The sequence below is a fragment of the Phacochoerus africanus genome, chromosome 4, assembly GCF_016906955.1.
Source record: "Phacochoerus africanus isolate WHEZ1 chromosome 4, ROS_Pafr_v1, whole genome shotgun sequence".
NCBI classification, from domain to species: Eukaryota; Metazoa; Chordata; class Mammalia; order Artiodactyla; family Suidae; genus Phacochoerus; species Phacochoerus africanus.
In genome coordinates, this window is record NC_062547.1 from 2,584,120 (window position 1) to 2,603,828 (window position 19,709).

The 19,709-nt window shown below is 57.7% G+C and overlaps 1 protein-coding gene across 7 annotated transcripts in view; it reads left to right on the forward strand.

The window, feature by feature from the left end:
* Positions 1–19,709, forward strand: part of SHANK2 (SH3 and multiple ankyrin repeat domains 2) — a 517,908-nt gene that overhangs the window by 88,791 nt on the left and 409,408 nt on the right. For all 7 annotated transcript variants that reach the window (XM_047775007.1, XM_047775012.1, XM_047775005.1 and 4 more), the window contains 3 exons: positions 7,721–7,924; positions 11,880–11,951; positions 14,035–14,143. In XM_047775007.1, coding sequence (XP_047630963.1) covers positions 7,721–7,924; positions 11,880–11,951; positions 14,035–14,143 — 385 coding nt within the window. The remainder of the gene's footprint in view (positions 1–7,720; positions 7,925–11,879; positions 11,952–14,034; positions 14,144–19,709) is intronic.

Below are 19,709 nucleotides of genomic sequence, written 5' to 3' on the forward strand. Positions count from 1 at the left end.
TGCTAATACCTCCTCCTGGAGAATATAAGATGATGATGCCTTTGATGTGCTACTGAGTGGGGGGGGGGTCGCCCCACCTGCCCACACCCACACATGTCGATAAGAAAGGGGAGGTGCCTTTACTCAGAATGCTGGCCATCTGGGGGGACGGTGGCCTCAGAGTTCCCCGTAAACCACCTCTGATGATTCTGCTAGGACATGAAACTTGTAAACAGAAACTGAGGAAACCTCAAATAATCATTAAGCTGGGGGACAGGTCTGCCGCTTTCTTGCCCTGGAGGTTTTCTTTCTTAGCCACATCCATGGCTTATGGAAGTTCCTGGGCCAAGGATGGAAACCGGCATGTACCGTAGCTACGGCAACCCTGGATCCTTAACCCAGTGCACCGGGCTGGGGATCGAACCTGCACCTCCGTAGGGACCCAAGCCGCTGCAGTTGGATCCTTAACCCGCTGCGCCACAGCGGGACGTCCTAGGTGGTTCCTGTTCACACAGTCTGGTCGTGAAGTTTGTCCAGAAGATGGCCAAAGGGGAAGCTGAGGAAGCGATGTGGTCAGCTGACACTTACCCTTCATTTCTGCTTCCTCAATCTGCGGAAGGAACCGACAGGTTAAGGCAGGTATTGTGTGATTAAACGATTTGAAAGGTGGGAGTTCCCTCTGTGGTGCAGCAGAATCAGTGGTGTTTCTGGAGTCCTGGGACACGGGTTCGATCCCTGGCCGGGTTAAGGGTCCAGCGTGGCAGCACCTGCAGCACAGGCTGTAACCGTGGCTCAGATCCGATCGCTGGTCTGGGAATGCCTTGTGTCTCAGCAGCCAAAAAAGAAAAAAAATAGAAGAAAAAAAAAAAAAAGATTTGAAAGGTGTGCTTGGGCCAGAGAAGAATAAAACGTGGAAATGCCTGGTTGAAAAATGAGTTAGAGTGTAGCTTCGCTGAAGTGACAGCAAAAGGGGCTTCCTGCTGAGCATGCTTTCCTGCAGAGAGCTGCTTACACGTGGCCCACGGGCGCACAGCAAGGGCTTTGGGTCTGCAGTCAGGACAGTTTAATTCTACCCCCATCTACTCTTACCCACCCCGACTTACTGATTCCAGAAGGTCCTCTCCAGTCAGCGGCACGTCCTCTGCTTTGCTCTGGTCCTGCCTGAAATGGTGATGCCAACAGGGGGAATTAACTCTCCTCCAAGGAGGGCATGTATCTCTGACAGAGCCCAGCTGGTGCCTGTCCCTGCCTATGGCCTTGGCAGTGGCAGAGGACCCCTAGCTGGCCCCTTAAAGGCCCCTGGGGTGCACGGTCCTCCTGCCACTTCACCGCAGCAACCAGGGGCTGCTGTCAAGCTTTGCTTGTTTGAAAAGTGTTACTCTGAGTGGAGAGGCAAATCCAGGGCCAGCTGGACTTCCTTGGTGTTTCAACCTTCGAAGCCCTAGCTCGGGGCCCTCGGCCTCCTCCGTTCAGGCTGTCCTTCCTGGGTCGAGGTCCCCCACCGTTTCCCTCAGGGCGTAGAAACATGTCCCTTCACCTGTTTCCCATGACAGCATCTTGATGTTTTGCTGCCTCGAGTACAGCCCGATGGGTCTTGGTCCACAGCAGAAAGCAGTATTTCATGGGGACGATGGCATTTGAAAACCCCCAGGCACAGTTTGGGTGGCAGAGGCTGGCAGAGACACAGACAGCACATAAAACAGCCGTGAGAGGCCAGGACGCCACTCCGTGTACCTTTATGTGGGTCTTTTAAGCGCGTCATAAAGGCATCGGGGGTGACGTGAAATGAGCCTCTTGTGTCAGGACGGACATTCTCAGAAACGGTTTTTTTTTCCCAGAACATCCTACCTCTTTACTGAATGCAGCTTAATAAGCCTCAGGGCCGGGGTGTCTGTCCTCACTGGGGTCTGTGCTTCCAGCTCTGTAACCTGCCTGGGGTGGTGCAGGGAGGCCCCCCCGGCACCAGGACCCCCGAGTGCTTCGTCACTGCAACCCCAGCCCTGGCATTCGTCTCGATTTTTCTGGGAGGAAGGCAAGAGCGAGCTGGATTTAAGCTTCACCTGAGGACCGTGCGTGGGCAGAAGGGCAGTGGAGGGACCTGCACGGGTCAAATGATTCAGCCTGGATTGTGGATGCTTGTCCCCCGGCCCCCAGACAGCTCGCTAACAGTACCTGTTGCACATGGTGTCACATTCCCCGCCGATGGAGCTCTGTCCAGACGCTTCCTACCCTCCCGGCGTCTTACAGAACGGCCCCTGTCGGCAGCTCCCTCTCTCAGGGCCCAGAGCAGATCTGCAAAGCGATCGACTCGCTTACATGAGATTCTCTTGCTGTGTTTTTGTGAATCAGAACAGCCTTGTCCAGCTTCTGCTGGCTTCTGTCCTGCAGGCCAGCTTGTCCCGTAGACACATCAGAGCCCAAGGCACCAGATTTGGTGGCCTGCCGTGACTTGGCCACTCAGACATGGCCCCGGTGTGGCCCTCGGGGTGAGGCAGAGACTTGGCCATGTTCACAGTGTGGTGGGCTGTGTTGTGTCCCCCAATATCCTGACCCCCAGCACCCCACTGGGACCGTACTTGGGGAAGGGGATCTTTAAGGAGGTGATGAAGGTAAATTGAGGTCATGGGGGTGGGTCCCAATCCCACAGGACTGGGGTCCTTAGAGGAAGAGGAGGTCAGGACACAGACACACACAGAGGGACGGCCCTGCGAGGACACGGGGGGCAGACGGCCGTCTACACGCCCAGGAGAGAGACCTCGGGAGGGAGCAGCCCTGCCCAGCCCTGGGGCTCAGACGCCAGCCTCCAGGACGGGGGACAAGGCTGTCTGCTGTTTAAGCCTCCCAGGCTGTGGTGTTTGTTACAGCAGCCCAAGTGGACTCATACGCACAGACCCAGGGTCTCCCGTGGCCGATGCAGGCGGGGGGCCTGCTGCTCCATTTCTAGGGCCCCGGGTGCCTCCCCCGGTGTCCGGGTTTTCAGCCTCTTGTCTCCCAGAACAGCTACACGTCATGCTGACCACTTAGGAGAGTGGGACTCGCTCTTCATGGTCAACGTGAACTTGACCAGGAGCTCGGCCAGCAGAAGGGCTGGAGTTCCGTGCAGCCTAACCGCACACCGGCCACAGCTCAGGGGTTTTGCCTCGTTCGATGAGATGACGAGTTCCCAGCCCATGTGGGGCAAAGCAGGCCCCAGAAATGGCAGCTCCCACCATCCTGGTCCTGGTCCTGGTCCCGACCCAGCCCAGACCCGGCTTTCCTGCTGGGTTCCATCATCCTGATGGAGCTTTGTGTTCCGTGCAGTTCGGCTCCCTTGGCAGCTGCTAAGCTGCAGGTCTGGTGATGGCAAGAGAAGGACAAAGCCAGTCCTCACGCAGCATCTCACACTCGGGGGTAGGGAGGCGGTCGGTGGCGCCTGCGGATTGAGAGAGAGAGGGCGGGGCCGTGGCCGTGGCCGTGTCCTGGAGAAGGATGCGGACGCTTACCTGGCTGAGGGCGCCTCCCTCGTGGGGACGCTGAAGCGGCCTGCAGGCGTCCCAGAGCTTTCTGGAGGCCGGGCTGCCCCAGACTCCCGACATCAAGGAGGGGCCGGTCACCACCCCCATCTCACGGACAGAGTGTGCGCGTCTCTGCCCTGTCGGCAGCCCGCCCTCCCCGGACCACCCGACCCGTGGTGAGGGCTCTGCTGGGGGTGGGGGAGCAGCCCTCCGACAGGCCTCTTGGAGAGGCCTTGCGCCTTCTCGCAAGTATCGTGCATCCTAAGCCACCAGCTCAGCCCAGACGCACCGGGAGGTCACAGCAGGAGACCAGGGAGTGACAGGTACCACTGCTACCTGTCAGTCAGGGGAGGGGGACCATTGTGAAGCTAAGTGCACTCCGCCTCACCTCCCAGGAGGCCAGAGAAATGCGGGGTGGTGGCACTGTGACCCACAGGCTGGGCAGGAGGGGGCGGGGGCAGCTGGATGAGCGTGGGTGGTCCGTGGGCAGTGGGTTCAACTCAGGGAGCTCAGGGGTCAGTTCGGGCTGAGACGGCCACAGGGAGGGCACGTCCTGGGCCCTCTTGGGAGGTGTGTGTGCGACTTCAGCTGGCAGATGAGGACGCTCAGCTGAGGAGTGCATGTGACCTGGCATTCCAGAGGGTGGCCCGCGAATGTTTGGGCATTGTTAGAGTGTGTGCGTGTGTGTGTGTGTGTGTGTGCTTGTGTGTGTGTGTGTTTGCATTTGTGTGTTTTTATGTGTTTATATACACGTGCCTGTGTGTCTGTGTGTTTTGTTTATGTGTGTTTATACACACGTTTGTGTGTGTGTGTGTGTGTGCCCGTGCATGCCTGTATGGGGCCTGGGCACGGGCAGAGGCAGGCATTGGGCACTGACAGGCGGATGTGGGAGCACTTGGCTTGAGAGGGGACCCTGTGGCTGCTGGGAATCGGGTTGTGTGGGGTGAGCTCAGCACAGGGGCTAAGAGCAACCCGGGGAGAGAGGATGGGTGCTGCTGGCAGCAGTGAGGGCCAGACTGAGACTCGAGCACTGCAGGCGGTGGCGCAATCCAGACGGATCTAGAAGTGCAGGGCAGGGCAGAATCAAGAACTCCTCATGGGAGGAGGTCCTGCCCCTGAGATGGGGAAGGAGATGGGGGGAGGGCATCTGTTTTGGGGGGGCTGGGTTCTTAGGTCGGGGGTCCGTGCACAGTCCACCCTGGAGTTACTCAGCTGTGGCCGGGCACCCGGTTCCCCGCGTCCTACTGCCCTGTGAACTCGGCTTCGTGCTCAGCACCTTCCTTTGTCCCCAGAGCCCAGCGGCTGTTCCACCGCTGTAGGCTGATGAGCTGGTTCAGAGCTTCTTTTCAGCCTTGGGAATTCGCACCAGGGTAAAAAACCTTTGTTTGATGTGCTTTGTTGTAAAAACCTTTGTTTGAAGTGCTCTGTTGTTCCTCGGAGGCCTTTCTTTGGTCCACCCTCCCGGGAGCCCAGCCCGAGGTGGCGGGAAGGACGCCCCGTTCGCGGCTCTCCTCTGCTCTTGCCCAGAGATGCAGCCGTGGCTCACCTGCCGAGCCCCACGTGCCTCGAGCTTTGTCACTGTCTATTTTTAAAAGCATCTCAGAGCCTAGCTTCTACTTCTTTGAAAAAAATTATACAGCGTCTTTCCAATCCTCTCCCTCACGGTGGAGGTTAAACGTGTTCGCCCTTGTGGCTGTCAGCGTTCAACCCTGGGGCAGACTGACAGGTAATTGGGACATCCGAACAAAGGCAGCGGTCCACAAAGGACCTGGGCGTGAAGAGCCTCTTCCGTTTTCTCGGTGACTGTCCCGTGTCTTAAAATTTGCGCTGAGGGGCCATGGGCGTCTGTGGAGAGGAAAGCACACATCCGTCAAACAGCGAGGACTCGGGAACCAGGCTGAGGTTGAACTTCCACCAATTGCTAGACACGCGACCTTGAGGTGGTTGCATGACTCTTGGAGGCTCAGCGTCCCCATCTGGACATGGGAATAATGATGATTATATTATAATTTAAAAGCATATTAAGTGTAGTTACTGACACAGTCATCATGTTATATCCATACTCATGACCACAGTAATGCTTTGCATTCGCAGTTGCGACGAAGGTGAGTTCAGTTAGCACAGTTTCTGGCGCATTAGGAGTCGGTCAGTGTCACCCGTGACTGTGTGACCATCGTGGCCATTGCATCCCCGTCCGGTTCACCATCACCATCGCCAACAGCCCTGGCAGCACCACCAGCGCCCTCCTCGCCGCCTTCACCACCATCAACCTCACCATAGCATCAACCACCACACCCCTCCAAGCTCTGAGCTCCTTGAGGGGCAAGAACCCTTCTCTTTTGGGGGGGACCCAGTTCAACCCGTAACGGCGTTATTATCTATGTTCAATCCGATCCTTAAAACATCCCCACAAGTTATGTAGCTGCCATGGTTTCCATCACAGAAACTGGCGTCCTGGGTTGCTACGTTTGCCCAGGATCACAAGCTTAGCGTATGCAGTTGGCCCACAAACCCAAGCCTTTCTGACCACCAAGCTCCTTCTTCTAGAAGCTTCTCAGTGGGGGCCTCTTGGCATTTTTTGGAGCAGGAGGTTTCTTGGTGCACCACACAGTCTCAGCATCCCCAGCCCTGTCCACTCAGTGGCAGTGGACACCAGCCTCTGGGCTCCTCTACAGATGCCACCCAGATCCCCGGGGAGGTGACTCCCAGACTGTGCTCTGCTCACCTGCTGGTGGGATCCTTTCTGTTGGCTGAGGCGAGGGATGGGGGGGCCTCAGGCCCTCTTTGGAGGCCAATATCCAAGGGAACTTGAGTTTGGGTGCCCGTGTCACTGGAGTCAGAGGTCGCAATGATTCCCCAAGCAGGAACTGTCCCACTTGGTCGCACCTGCTCACGCTTGTTTGCGGGGTTGGGGTCTTCGGATGTTCTTCTCACTCAGCCAGGGGTGGTTGGGGCTGTGGCTGGCAGTCCCTGAAGGGCACAGCTGGCCCCGACCCCCCCCCCCCAGCCCCAAGAGGTGCTCTGATGTTCCCCATGGATTCAGCCTTCACCCCTGGGGAGGGACAGACACGTTCAGGCGCACGGGGTGGGGTTTCCCAGCAGCGGGGTCCGGGCTGCCCGCTGAACCAACCTCATTGTCTGGAGTAGCAGGATCATCTTACCAGCAAGGAGGAGCTCAGCCGAGGCGGAGGCTCAGGAAGATACGAGATGCGGCCTCGTGCACATACTTGGGCGCACAGAATCCACCTGCGGAAAATTGACTTCAGCCCCACAGCCAGTGAGAGCTCGCAGTTTCTGAATGCTTCCACTGCGACCCAGCTCTTGTTGAGGCTCTGATGATGAGAGTTTTAATTGGATAAGAGTTAGAAGTCAAGGTCAGAAGCGGATCTGGCCTCCCGCGTGTGCTCCTGGCTGGCGGGCGAGTCTCACAGCAGGGACTGGGAGCGTGACCAGGTCGTGTCTGTCCGGTTCGTAGCGGTGCTGCTGTGTTTTTGAAAAGTGGCCCTGATTGGTTTGCAGGTGCTGTCCGTGCTGGGTAACTTTTTCAAAAATTAACCTTCATGACAAGTGACAGGCTTTCGGAAGCAAGCCGTTTTTCCCAATTGCCTTCCTCTGTGGCTCGGGAGGGCTGGCGTCAGTGTTTTCACAGCCGTGAGGTTCCGGGTCAGGCAGGAGGGGCACAGTCCCTTGTGCCCTGGGCGTTCCTATCGGGGAGGTTGCCAGAGGCCGTGCCCCTCTGCGTCTGAGGTGTCAGAGGAGACAGTCAGGCCACACTGCAATTTGCCCGAGCGGTGGTCCTCTGTTCCCTGGCGCGGCTGGAACAGCATCACCTCGAAACTGGTGAGAAATACGGCTTCTGGGCCCGACCCAGAGCCGCTGCCTCCGACACTCTGCGGGGAGTGGGAGGGGTGACAATCCATGTTTTAACAAGTGTGGACGTTTGAGAAGCCCCACGTAAGTGAGAGAGCTGCCCGAGGTGGTTGGGGCTGGCCGCGTTCCCTGGCCAGCCCCAGAGAGCAGAGCTGGGGGTGAGCGGGGAGGCCACGGAGACAGCGGGTGAACCTGCGCTTCCGCTCGAATGGTCACCGAAGCGCCGAGAAGGTCTTACTCTTTCACCCTGAACAGCCAAGGGCTCCAGGGCGCAGCAAAGCTCTCAGGACAGAATGGAAGCCCCTCTGGCATCTCCAGCCAGGTGCCCAGGTGGCCTCCTGCATCACTAACCAGGTGTCTTTGTCCCTCCACTGCAGAAGTGCATTCGATTTAACCCGGATGCCACGGTGTGGGTTGCAAAGCAGCGGATTCTGTGTTCGCTGAACCAGAGCCTGAAGGACATTCTGAACTACGGGCTGTTCCAGCCGGCGAGCGACGGGCGCCACGGCAAGTTCCTGGATGAGGAGCGGCTTCTGCGGGAGTACCCGCAGCCCACTGGCAAGGGCATCCCCTCGCTGGAGGTACGGGTCCCGCCTACAGCCTGGGCACGGGCGGGGAGGACACCCCCCCAGCTCCACTCTTAAACAAGTGGGGAGTTCCTGTTGTGGCTCAGCGGGTTAAGAACCCGACACAGTGTCTGTGAGGATGCAGGTTTGATCCCTGGCCTCGCTCAGTGGGTTAAGGATCCCATGTTGCTGTGGCTGTGGTGTAGGCCTGCCACGGCAGCTCTGATTCAACCCCCTGGCCTGGGACCTTCCATGTGCCACAGGTGCAGCCGTAAAAGAAATTTAATTTGCTGCCTTGAGGTTACAGCTAATTTGATTGTGATTGGTGGGCTGTTGTGCGTTTTTAGCCATTTGTTTTCTCACTGTGGATTTGATGACTCTGTTGGAGAGACACGTGGGTGGGAGCAAACCACGGGCCTCACCCCAGCTGGTGTCACCAAGACCTGTGAGCCCTGAGGGTGCAGGATGGGGCTCCTTCTGCCTCCCCAAGTCAGACTTCCTGCCCCTGGGCACAGGGGAGCCAGGGGCCACCCTGCTCTTAGCGGAAGCATGATGCCCAGTGGACTCTTTGAGCTGCTGGGGCCAGTCATGTGCTCTTGGGGCTGCCTCCCGAAGTGCAGGGCACGTGTCCAGGGCAGCCCTACGCCCACGGAAAGCGTGCCCAGTCCCTGCCCTTGGGACCCCGGGTTTGCCGCACCCCGAGATACGGTGTTTCCACGAGATCTGTTGAGACAGCGACACAGGAGAGGTGGCAGTGTGGGCATGTCTACTACTGCCACACCTGTCACTGTTGTCAAGTGGTGACATCCGTGTCTGCTTTGTCAGCAGTGAGAGCCTGGGAGGGTGGAACCACAGGTGGCATCTGGGCCATTGAGGGGGTGACTCTGAGGTCGGAGGCATCGCGGACCAGGGCGGCTCCTCATCTGCACACTCCTGGGTCTGCCAGTGCCGTCGAGGCTGAGGTTTGGGGATCCCCGTTCAAGTGGATAATATAGGACCAGGGAGAAGAGTAGCCATGGCAGAAAAGTCCAGGTGCCACTGGGGAGTCATGTGACTTCCTGTTCTGACCTTAGTTTGCTCATCTGTGAAATGGGGATTCATTGGAGTTCCCTGGTGGCTCAGTGGGTTAAGGACCTGGCGTTGTGACTGCTGTGGTGCAGGCCCCCTGGCCTGAGAACTTCTTCATGCTGCAGGCACAGCCGAAAAAAATGGGAACCCATGGAAAAGCCCTTGGTTGGAGATCTGCTCGGAACCAGCCCCTCCCTCGGTGGGGGGTGGGGGCCCGTGCACAGGAGGGTCAAGGTTCCGGTCTGACGGAGCTTACGGGCCAGTGGGAGGCAACAGGCCGGGAAGAGTAAACCGCTCATTGGGGGCTGACAATTTCTATAAAGACAGTGAAACAGGGCGAGAGCGGGAAGTTCAGAGCCTAGGCCCGTCCAAAGGCGTCTGGAGGGGTGACACTGGCCCGACCCCCCCCACCCCGAAAACCTATCGAGAGGAGGTGAATCCGGACAGGAGTGTGTCCTGGCTTGCAGAGCAACCGGCACACGTGTCCTTCTGGTGTCCCATCCAGGGGCTCCCGGGAGCCCGGGCTGGGGCGTCAGACAGACGTGGCCCATCCTGGTTGCCGTGGGGCCCTGTGTGCGGCCCCCGGCCTCTCTGAGCCTCAGAGCCCAGCCTCAAAATTGTGGGGACGTCAGGCTCCTCCTCTTGAGTGGCCGTGGGGCTCCCGGGGGGTTTTCTGCAGAGCAGCGCGCTCAGCGGAAGGCCTGGCGACGGGCGTCGTTGCCGTGGCTGCTCCACCGTTAGCCCAAGTTGCTACGAAGCATCGTCCACACACCTGTCCATTCCTCTCCTTGAGCCGTCGTCCTGCCGGGTCGTCCTCTGGGCAGGGCTGAGCCGGGCCCGGAGCTGGACTCACCGGGCCGGCGTGGATGGGCGTTCTCTGCCTTGGATGATTTCAGTAAGACGGCGGCTGCTTAGGGAGCACGGAGACAAGAGCAGAAAAAGGCGTTTGTGCTTCTGAGCCTGCTTCCCTCTGTAGCCACAAGCCGTGAACCTGCGGCTCCGGGAAGAGATCTTCTCTGCTCCCGTCCGGGGTGTTATGGACCCTGGCAATTTTTCTTTCTTTCTTTCTTTTTGCTTTTTAGAGCCACATGCAGCATATGGAGGTTCCTGGGCCAGGGGTCGAATCGGAGCTGCAGCCGCTGGCCTGCACCACCGCCACAGCAACACAGGATCCAAGCCTCATCTGCGACCTGCACCGCAGCTCACGGCCACGCCGGATCCTTAACCCACTGAGCGAGGCCAGGGATCGAACCTGTGTCCTCATGGATACAGTCAGATTCATTAGCTGCTGAGCCGCAGAAGGAACGCTGCAGGGTCCTAACGCAGGCTGCGTCCCCTCCCGCCAGGTCAGGTCGGAAGGTGGACCCTGCCGTTCACATCGGCACACTTCATCCAGGAGCTGCTCGGCCTGTGTGTCACGGGACTTTCTGATTTCACTGGTTTATTTTGGCACTTAAATCAAGTTGGAGTTCCTGCTGTGGCACAGTGGAATAAGAATCCAACTGCAGTGGCTCAGGTTGCTTTGGAGGTGCGGGTTCAATCCCCAGGCTGGTGCAGCGGCCGCAGCTGTGGCTTGGATTCAGTCCCTGGCCCAGGGAGCTTCCATAGGCTGCGGGTGTGGCGATGAAGTTAACAAACAAACATAAATTGTTTACGTCTGTGCCACCAAGGAATTTTGTCTGCTGTGGGATGGCTGTTTGGTTTGGAGCAGAGCGGAGAGAACAGTAAAAAGCTACTGCTCTGGATCGACTCTCAGGCTTAGCCTGCCCCTGCCCTGAGCCTGCCTCTCACCCATCCCCCGCCCAGGAATGGGGGGCAGGGGTGCAGATAAGACAGCTTCTGCCCAGCGCCTGTTCTGTGCCAGGAAGCTCAGGTTCAATCTTGGGGCCACCCTGGGAGTTTGTGTTTAGATCCCCACGCGACGGACAAGGAGACTGAGTTTGAGACTCGGGGGTGGGGGTGGGGGTGGGGGCGTCCAGCCCAGTTACTGAGCTGCTGGGACAGTGGGAGGGGGGCTGGAATTGGAGCGATGTCTCCGCCCGGAATCCTAGTGACTCCCAGCTCACCAGCATCCTTCCGCAACCCGCCGTGGTGCCTCTGCTACAGTAGCGGCCAGGTGCCCTGGGAGGGGAGGCAGTCTCAGGCGAAAGGCACTGGGGGTGAGGAAGCAGCCGGCGCCCCAGGGCTCCCTCCTGGGCACCATCACTGCACCTGCACAAGGTGCCCCTCTGGTCCCAGGACGTGTCTTCTAGTCTAGAGGAGGCCCTGCCGTTTGGGGCAGTGAGTCTGCGCGCCGGGGTCCCAGGTGGAGGCTGCAGGCTGAGGGCAGGGGGCGTCGCCAGGCTGGGGCTTCTCACGCGAGTTAAATAAAGTTGGTGTCGAGGACACAGGAGGTATGTAAAGCGGGCTCGGATTCTTGATTCTTTTTTGTGACTTTCTCTTTTTTCAGTGGCACCCTTGCCGCCTAGGGAAGTTCCCGGGTTAGGGGTCAAATCAGAGCCGCAGCTGCCAGCCGACACCACAGCCACAGAAACACGGGATCCGAGCCGCATTTGTGACCTACAGCCCAGCTCACAGCGACACTGGATCCTTAACTCACCGATCGAGGCCAGGGATCGAACCTGTGTTCTCATGGATACGAGTCGGGTTCTTAACCTGCTGAGCCACAATGGGAACGCCTCCGTTTGTGACTTTCTAGCCAGAAGGGCAGCAGAATCTCAGCAGAAGCTGCTCCTCCTCGGTCAGAGTCTGCGGTGTAACAGGAGTCGTTTATTTCACTCCGGAGGGGTGGGTAGGGCGCCCCCTCCAGGGGGGGAATAGCCACGGACAAGGCAGGTTCTTTCCTCTCAACAGCCCGGTGAAGTATTTACCCGGTTTTCTCTTGTTCTTGTGTCTGTGCCAGTTTCGCTACAAGAAGCGGGTGTATAAACAGTCCAACCTGGACGAGAAGCAGCTGGCCAAGCTGCACACCAAGGTGAGCGAGAGGTGGCCGTCGTGAAGGCGTTCTGGGCGGTGACTTCATCTTCAGAGGGCAGGCAGCTCTGGGCAGAGGGTTCCCCTTGTTGCCGCCGGGCCCCACCGCACACCGCGCCGTCTCCTCCCGGGGGAGGCAGGCCCGTTCGGTGCCCGCGCAGAAGGGAAGCAGGGTCCCCGAGAGGGGAGGCTGGAGCCCTGCCTTCTGCTCTCCTCCTTCTGGGAGTTTCCCGGAGGAGGGGTGGCTGTTCCGGCTGAGCCATTGCTGCCACAATAGGGACAGCACTGAAGAGGTTTCTTCTGTGGCCACTCTGGTGGTTAAAGGCTGTTTAGACGACCTGCATGGAGCTGAGACGCACGCGGGCAGCCAGGGAGAATTTCGGGCCCCACAGGACACCCGACTCCTCTGGCACCGGATTCCGCTTGGACAGATGTTTAGACTCCGAGCCTGGCACTTCCGAGTTTGGGTTTTTCGTCTTGGTTTGGTTTGGTTTTTTGGCCGCACCCATGGCATGCAGAAGTTCCCGGGCCAGGGATCAAACCTGAGCCACAGCCGTGACAGTGCCAGGTCCTTAACCCCCCAGGCCACCAGGGAGCTCCCAGTTCTCCTTTTTTATTACCTCTGAGATGGAGATAAAAGCATGTTTGTGCATCTGAAGAAAGGTCCATTAGTGAACAGCAAGGAAGCTGTCAGGTGAAACCGGGTGTGTCCTTTGTCCTTGGGTGTTTGTTAATTTTTTGGTCCCAGGGTGTCCGGAAAGAGTTTAGTGGAGATCCAGCCTGTGTCCGTGGGCTGAAGGGTCCCAGGGCGTGTTTGCGGAGGGGTGTGGGTAGAGGCGGGAAGCGGGCCACTGAGGATGTGGGGTTCACCAGTGGAAGCCTCTGGACGCTGCCATTCACGTCCCGTGGCCCAGGCTGTCCGCGAGATGGCCCGGAAGCCACTTCCTTGCAGAGGAGGTGGGCAGCCCGGTTGGGGTTGAAGCCCTGGTCGTCTCTGTCTCATGAGGAGTGATGTCACCCTCCCCTTGAATCGCTTGGTGACCCAGCGTCCCTGATTCTGCCTCATGGTCACGGGGTTCCCCCGAGGGGGATTAAGAGCGAGTAGGGCCCTCGCACGCTCCATGGAGGCTGCCCCTTTGGAGATGAGGGGCCTTGGGCCTTGCTCGCCAGAGGTGGAGTGGGGCGGCAGGGCTGCACCTGCAAACAGTGGTTTTTCAAAGCAGTCTGGGTGGCTCATCCTTTTTTTAAAAAATGTTACTTATTTGTGCATTTATTTTTGGTTTAGTGTTATATCCATTTCTGCTGTACAGCAGAGTGACCCATCACACATATACACACATTTCCTGTCTTAATTACCCTCCATCCTGGTCTCTCCCAGGAGACTGGATAGAGTTCCCTGTGCTGTGCAGCAGGGTCTCATTGCTTATCCATTCTACCTGCAACAGTTTGCATCTCCCAATCCCAACACCCCATCCATCCCGCCCCCTCCCCTCCCCCTTGGCAACTACGAGTCTGGTCTGTTCGCTGTGTCTGTGAGTCTGTTTCGTTCTGCAGATAGGTTCGTTTGTGCTCTGTTTTAGATTCCCATATAAGTGATATCATATGGTGTTTTGCTTCTTCTCGCTGACTTACTTCACTTAGTATGAGGATTTCTCGTTGCATCCACCTTGCTACAAATGGCATTATTTTCTCTTTATGGCTGAGTGTTATTCCATTGTATGTCTGTACTATATCTTCTTAATCCAATCCTCTGTTAATGGACATTTAGGTTGTTTCCGTGCCTTGGCTCCTGTGAATAGGGCTGCCGTGAGCATAGGGGTGCAGGTGTCATGCTTTTGAAAGGGAAGGTCCTGTGACTCTCGGCAGAGACAGGGATGATGGGAGATTTCTAGAACATTCATCCAGGACAGGCTGATTGCATTTGCCACCCACTGGCTTCCAGGCATGGCCCTGGGGTTCCAGACACAGAAAGACTCTGCCGTGGGGCCCGGGGAGGCAGACAGTGGACCTCGTCGGGAGCCTTCCTGTGGCTCTGGAGACATATTCCTCTGTAAAGACAGGCTGGTTTTCCCCTTTCTCTTTAGACCAATCTGAAAAAATGCATGGATCACATCCAGCATCGGTCGGTGGAGAAGATTGTCAAGATGCTGGAACGCGGCCTGGACCCGAATTTCCATGACCTGGAGACTGGAGGTGAGACTTCAGGCAACCCCACTGAAGTGCAGGTTCAGGGAGAAAAAGTGATTCTGTCCTTCAAATTACAGCGCAGGCACAGCCTCGTGCTTTCCTAGGGTTTTAACGTGTTTTTTCCCTCCCCTGGGATCTCGAGTTTGCTCCGCAGAATCTCCAGCAGCCAGCACCTGCCTGGCACAGAGCAGGTGCTCAGAGCTCACCTGAGTTGAGTGAGCGAGTGAATGAGTGACCACACGGGGGCGCTGTCGTGCCAGTCCTGGGAGTATTACACACAACATGCGCATGCGTGTGTATCCGTGTCTTGGCCCCCCTTCCTGGAAACCAAGTCCGTGGGGTCTCTGATCACATGGGGAGTAAAACCTTACCGGGCTCTCAGCCTCGCCCTGCTGACACTAGGGCTGGATCGTCCTTTCTTGTTGCCAACAGACACTCATTTTTATTTACTTGTATCTTTTCTCTTTTTGTTTCCAGTTTTGTTGAAGCACAGTTGACACAAAACCTTGTATTAATTTTAGGTGTACAACAGAATGATTTGGCGGGTAAATATAACAGGAGATGATCAGACGCAGTGCATTTAGTTAAACTCCCCCCCCCCAACCTGTAGTTACACTTTTTTTTTTTTTCTGGTGATGAAAACTTTTAGGATCTGCTCTCTTAGCAACGTTCAAGCATGTGACTCCGTATCACTAACTGTAGGCGCTGTGCTGGACGTGACATCGCCAGGACTTACCTTCCAACTGGAAGAGTTGGTACCTTTTGATCCCCGCCCTGCCCCACCCGGCTCACTCACCCCCATCTCCTGCCTCTGGTAACCACCAGTCTGTGCAGTTTCTCTGAGTTCAGTTGTTTTAGATGTCATGGGTGAGAGAGCTCATCGGCATCTGTCCTCTCCCTGACTCACTTCACACAGCATCGTCCTCTCAGGGTCCAGCCACAGTCTTGCACATGGTGGGATTTCCTTTTTCAGGGCTGAATATTATTCCAGTGTGGGGCTGGCAGCTCTTTAAGGTAGGGGATTGTCCTGTGCGTCGTAGGATGTTTGCAGCATCCCTGTCCTTCACCTTCAAATGCCAGCAACACTCCCTGCCCAGCTGTGGCCACCAGAGGTGCCTCCAGACATTGCACAACGTCCCTGAGGTGGGACATGCCGTGTGAGCCTGTGCTGAGGTTAGGCTGCCATGAGAGCCGCGAGTGGCTCACGTGAGGGTCTCCATGGCAACCCAGAGCGGTTCGCCCAGGCAGGCAGGTTATGCTGAGCTGAGAGCGTTCATTCCTCTTGGACTCATGAGTGGGGGCCGCCCTCCCCCGTCCCCTTGGGGTGGACGAACCCATCCTGTGCCATTGTCACACATCTGCGTCCAGCTCGCAGTCACCGAACCCACACCAGATGTGCTCGTTAGCTGAAGAATGAGTGTTCTCATCCTTCGTGGGGGCTCCTCTGAGCCCCGAAGCTGGGGGCAGGACCACCCGTGCTCATCCGGCCGTGCACGGGCGGCTGCACCACCGACGCCGTCTCCTAAATGTAACCGTGAGCCACGTGAGAGCAGGGCCGCCAGTTGCTGAGCTTCAGCACCCGAGATGCCAAGGAACAGAACAGCTCATGTGTGTGCTTGGAGGGGGCAGAGCACGTGTGAGGGATGAGGCAGCGTGGGTGGGGGCCGAGCACAGAGGCCTGGCTGAAGATGAGCAGGTACCAGCCCAGGCGGACCCTCGGGGAGACTGGGAGGCCGAGAGTCTGTGTGCAGGGGAGGAGGAGCAGCTGGGCTCCCAGGCGCCCTGACCAGGCGGAGTGAAGCACAAGGCCGAGGTGGGGACCCTGCAAGGAAGACGCCTGGCCGTCCCTGTAGGGAGCCTGACTTCCAAGGTCAGGAGTGATGGGGCGAGGACCCCAGGGCCGGCAGAAGGGTGTGTGGTGGGTGGGGGCACGTGGCCCCTGCAGAGAGTCTGGCCGGGGGCTGGGCAGCTGTGGGGTTGCTTTGTCCGCAGGGGCAGCAGCCTTGGGGCAGGCAGCAGAGGTGGAGCCCATGGGGGTCTCTGCGCAGAAGGTCTGAGCACCTGGGCGGGGTGGGCACGCAGAGAGCAGTGGTTCTGGCCCCTCGGTCTGCAGGCTGCTCTGAGCTCTGTCACCCGGGCTGGCTCCCAGCTTGTCACCCGGGCTGGCTCCCAGCTTGTCACCCGGGCTGGCTCCCAGCTTGTGAGGGAGCTGGGGGGGAGGTGCTCTGTCCGTCACGACAGTGTAGCTCCAACACGTAGGCTTTTTGGCCAGTGGGTCCGGGACTCCTGAGCGTGGACTTGGGCCCTCAGGGGCAGTGGCAGACCTTTGGCCTGGGCTCCTGCCGGCCTGGCTCATCCGTGGTTGTTTCCAGGCTTCCCTTTCCAGGCATGTCCAGGCCTCCTCACCAGCCTGGTATGTTCTGGATTCCACGCGTTCGATGGCTGTTATTCAAGGACTGACCCTGCCTTAGCTTCTGGCAGCGCAGCAGCACAGACCTCAGGGTAGCCGGTTTCTCTTGGCCCCGCCTGGAGTGAAAGCCACAGCCCTTGTGGTGATGGACAGTGTCAGTGTGACAGCAGTGACAGCCAAGCAGCAGGGACCCGGGAAGGATAAGACCGAGGCCGGACCTTGTCCACTCGGCCCAGGCCTCGGACAGACTCGGCCGGGAGCAGTGCCCCGTGGGGAAGGTGGCATGGGGTTAAGGGAACGCTGGGGTTTCCTGGACTGTCTCCATGACGACAGCCTCTGGGCTCCTGATCAGGAAGCAGCAACGCTGAGAGAAGAAACCGGAAACTCTTTTCCCTTCTAACCCGCGTGAAGTGACACAGCGCAGAACGAGGGGCAGGCGTTCCAGCAAAGGCGCTGACCCAGGACGCGTCCCCGTCAGGTTGGCGGTCAAGTACAGGGCAGGTGTCTCCCAGCTTCCTTGCTGCCGGCCTTGGCCCTGATCTCACTCACCCAGGAATTAACAGGGGGCAAACAGAGGGGTTGGGGGGGGTTTGGGTTCGGGTTTCGGTCTGGGCAGCTACATGAGGAATCAGGGTTTATTTTCAGTTGCCACATTTAAAACAGAATTACTGACCAGCTCGCCCTTGGTGGTTGCCAAGTGGTAGTTTTCTTCTTCGGTTTTGCTTCTTGTAGCTAATACTCTGTGTGAGACACAGCTTTCTCTCACTCTCGCTCCCATGCTTTGATATTAGTAGGCGTTATTTTTTAGAACGGTTTTAGGTTTATAGAAAATTCAGGAGAAAGAACAGGATGGGGGCCCCATAACCCCCACCCCGGGCTCTCCGGTTGTAACATGTTGCATTAACATGGCTGTTCTTACACGAATGAATCAGAAGTGATACTTTTTTTTTTTTTTTTTTTTAATGGAAGTTCCAGGGCCCGGGATGGAATCGGAGCCGCAGCTGCAGCACTGCTGGACCCTTTTAACCCACTGCACTGAGCTGGGGATTGAACCCGTACCTCTGCAGCAATCCGAGCCCTTGCAGTCGGGTTCTTAACCCACCGTGACACAGGGGAACTCTGATACCTTGTTATATTATTGACAGACATCCACTTTACCATTCGGGCTGCCTGGCGGCTGAGCTTTAAGACCGTGTGTCAGGACCCGGATGCACCATGACAGCAGCATTGTAGGAGTTTCACTGCCGTAAAACCCGTGCTTGTCTCTTCATCCCGCCGCCCCGCAATCCTGGCAACCGCGGTTCTTTTTGCCGTGTCCATGGTTTTGCTTTTCCCAGAACACCAGGTGGTTGGAATCACACAGTGTGTGGCCTGCTCGTGTGGGCTTCTTTCACTCCCTCGTGTGCATTGATGTTTCCTCCCTGTCTTTTCATAGCTTGATAGCTCCTTTTCAGTGCTGAGTAATATTCCATTGCCTGGATGAACCATGCTTTATTTATCCATCCACCTACTGAAGGGGATCTCAGTGGCTTCCAAGCTTTGACAATGATGCATAAAGCAGTTAGAAACATCTGTGTCCACGCTTTGGGGTGGACAAAATTGACAGTGATCAGGCACATTGGGTTGTTTTTTTATTTGTTTTGCTTTTTTTTTTTCTGTTTTAAAGGGCTGCACCCACAGCTTATAGAAATTCCCAGGGTAGGGGTCAAGTCAGAGCTGCAGTTGCTGGCCTACACCACGGCCAAGGCAACACTGAATCTTCAACCCACTGAGTGAGGCCAGGGATCGAATCCGCATCCTCATGGACACTAGTCAGATTTGTTTCCATTGTGCCACAAGGGGAGCTCTCAGTGGCTTTTTTTAAGACTAAAAAAAATATCTGCACAACGAGCCAGAGGCTAAAGGGGTGCTGTGAAGGGGGAACGTTCTGAACCAGAGGCCGAGGGCATCCCAGCCCCCCGGCGTCACTCGCCGCGTCTTGAGAATTTTCACTCATGTCCCCAGCTCGGGGGAGAAGCCAACGGCTCTGGTTGAGGGGCAGGGGGGCGACCCTGCGGGACACAGAGAAAATGTTGGCAGGGACCCAGGCTTGGTGGAGAGGCGGCGCCTGACGTCGGAGGGGAAAGGCGCACCTCCCTTCTGGCCTGTGTCCACTCCACGGGGACAGCAGCCACAGGCTGGGGACACGTGAGTGTTAGGTGAAGCGCATGACCCACGCGTGCCAGCAGTCAGCCGTGGGAGAGTCTCCAGAATGTTCCTCTGTCAGCGGCACAATGGAAACTCAGGACCTGTTTTCTTCTCGTGGACCCAGAGGGAGGACAGGGCGTTGCTGTGGGGACAGTCAGTCCTGTGACCGGCTTGTCCCAGTTTTCCCGGGATGACCTTGGTTTTTGTGCGGAGGGTCCACGTCCAAGAAGCCCTTGGTCCCAGACATGCTGGACCTTAGAGCAGTCCCCCAAGGAGTGACAGGGGCACTTAATAGTGATACCTGAGGCTAAACAAGGACCTACTGGGGCCGACGATGTGGCCAGGGCGTGGAGGCCCATCTGGCTCTGTCCTTGTGCTCCACGAGGCAGGTCCTCTGCGGGGCCAGTGTCCCTGGAGGCGCCGGGGGCTCTAAGAGTGGAGGTCGGATGCCAGGGGACCTCGAGGGAGGAGGCAGAGGCTGGCTGGCTTGCCCTCGGACCCCAGGACGTGGAGGCTGGCAGTAGGCTCCCTTCACACGTGCTGTGACTGGTGGGTCGTGGCCGTGACCGGGGCTGGTGCAGAGTATCCTTGGCAGAGCTGCCCCCCCCCCGACTCCAGATGCTGCGCCGTTGTCTCAGCGGCTCTGACAACCGCAGGATGTGTTTGTGTCTCAGAGGCCCAGGCTGACTTCTGTGACTTTCTCAAAAGCTACCCTGTGAGCCGCAGAATCTGGCTGGAAACCAGGCTTTGCATCCAGAGCAGAGAGTTGAATATGCGGTTTCCTTCCTGAGCCTAGGACGTGCCAGGGGGCTTATGCCCAGGCCACGTGCACGGTTCTCCGGCCTCCCAGTGAGGCTCCAGGACCTGCGTGGGACATGGCGACACTTCTGGATGGAGGGTTGCACAGGAGATAATTAAATCCAAGAGGAATGACCTGTCAATGAAAACAAAGCAGCCCCTGTTACTCCAGCCGCC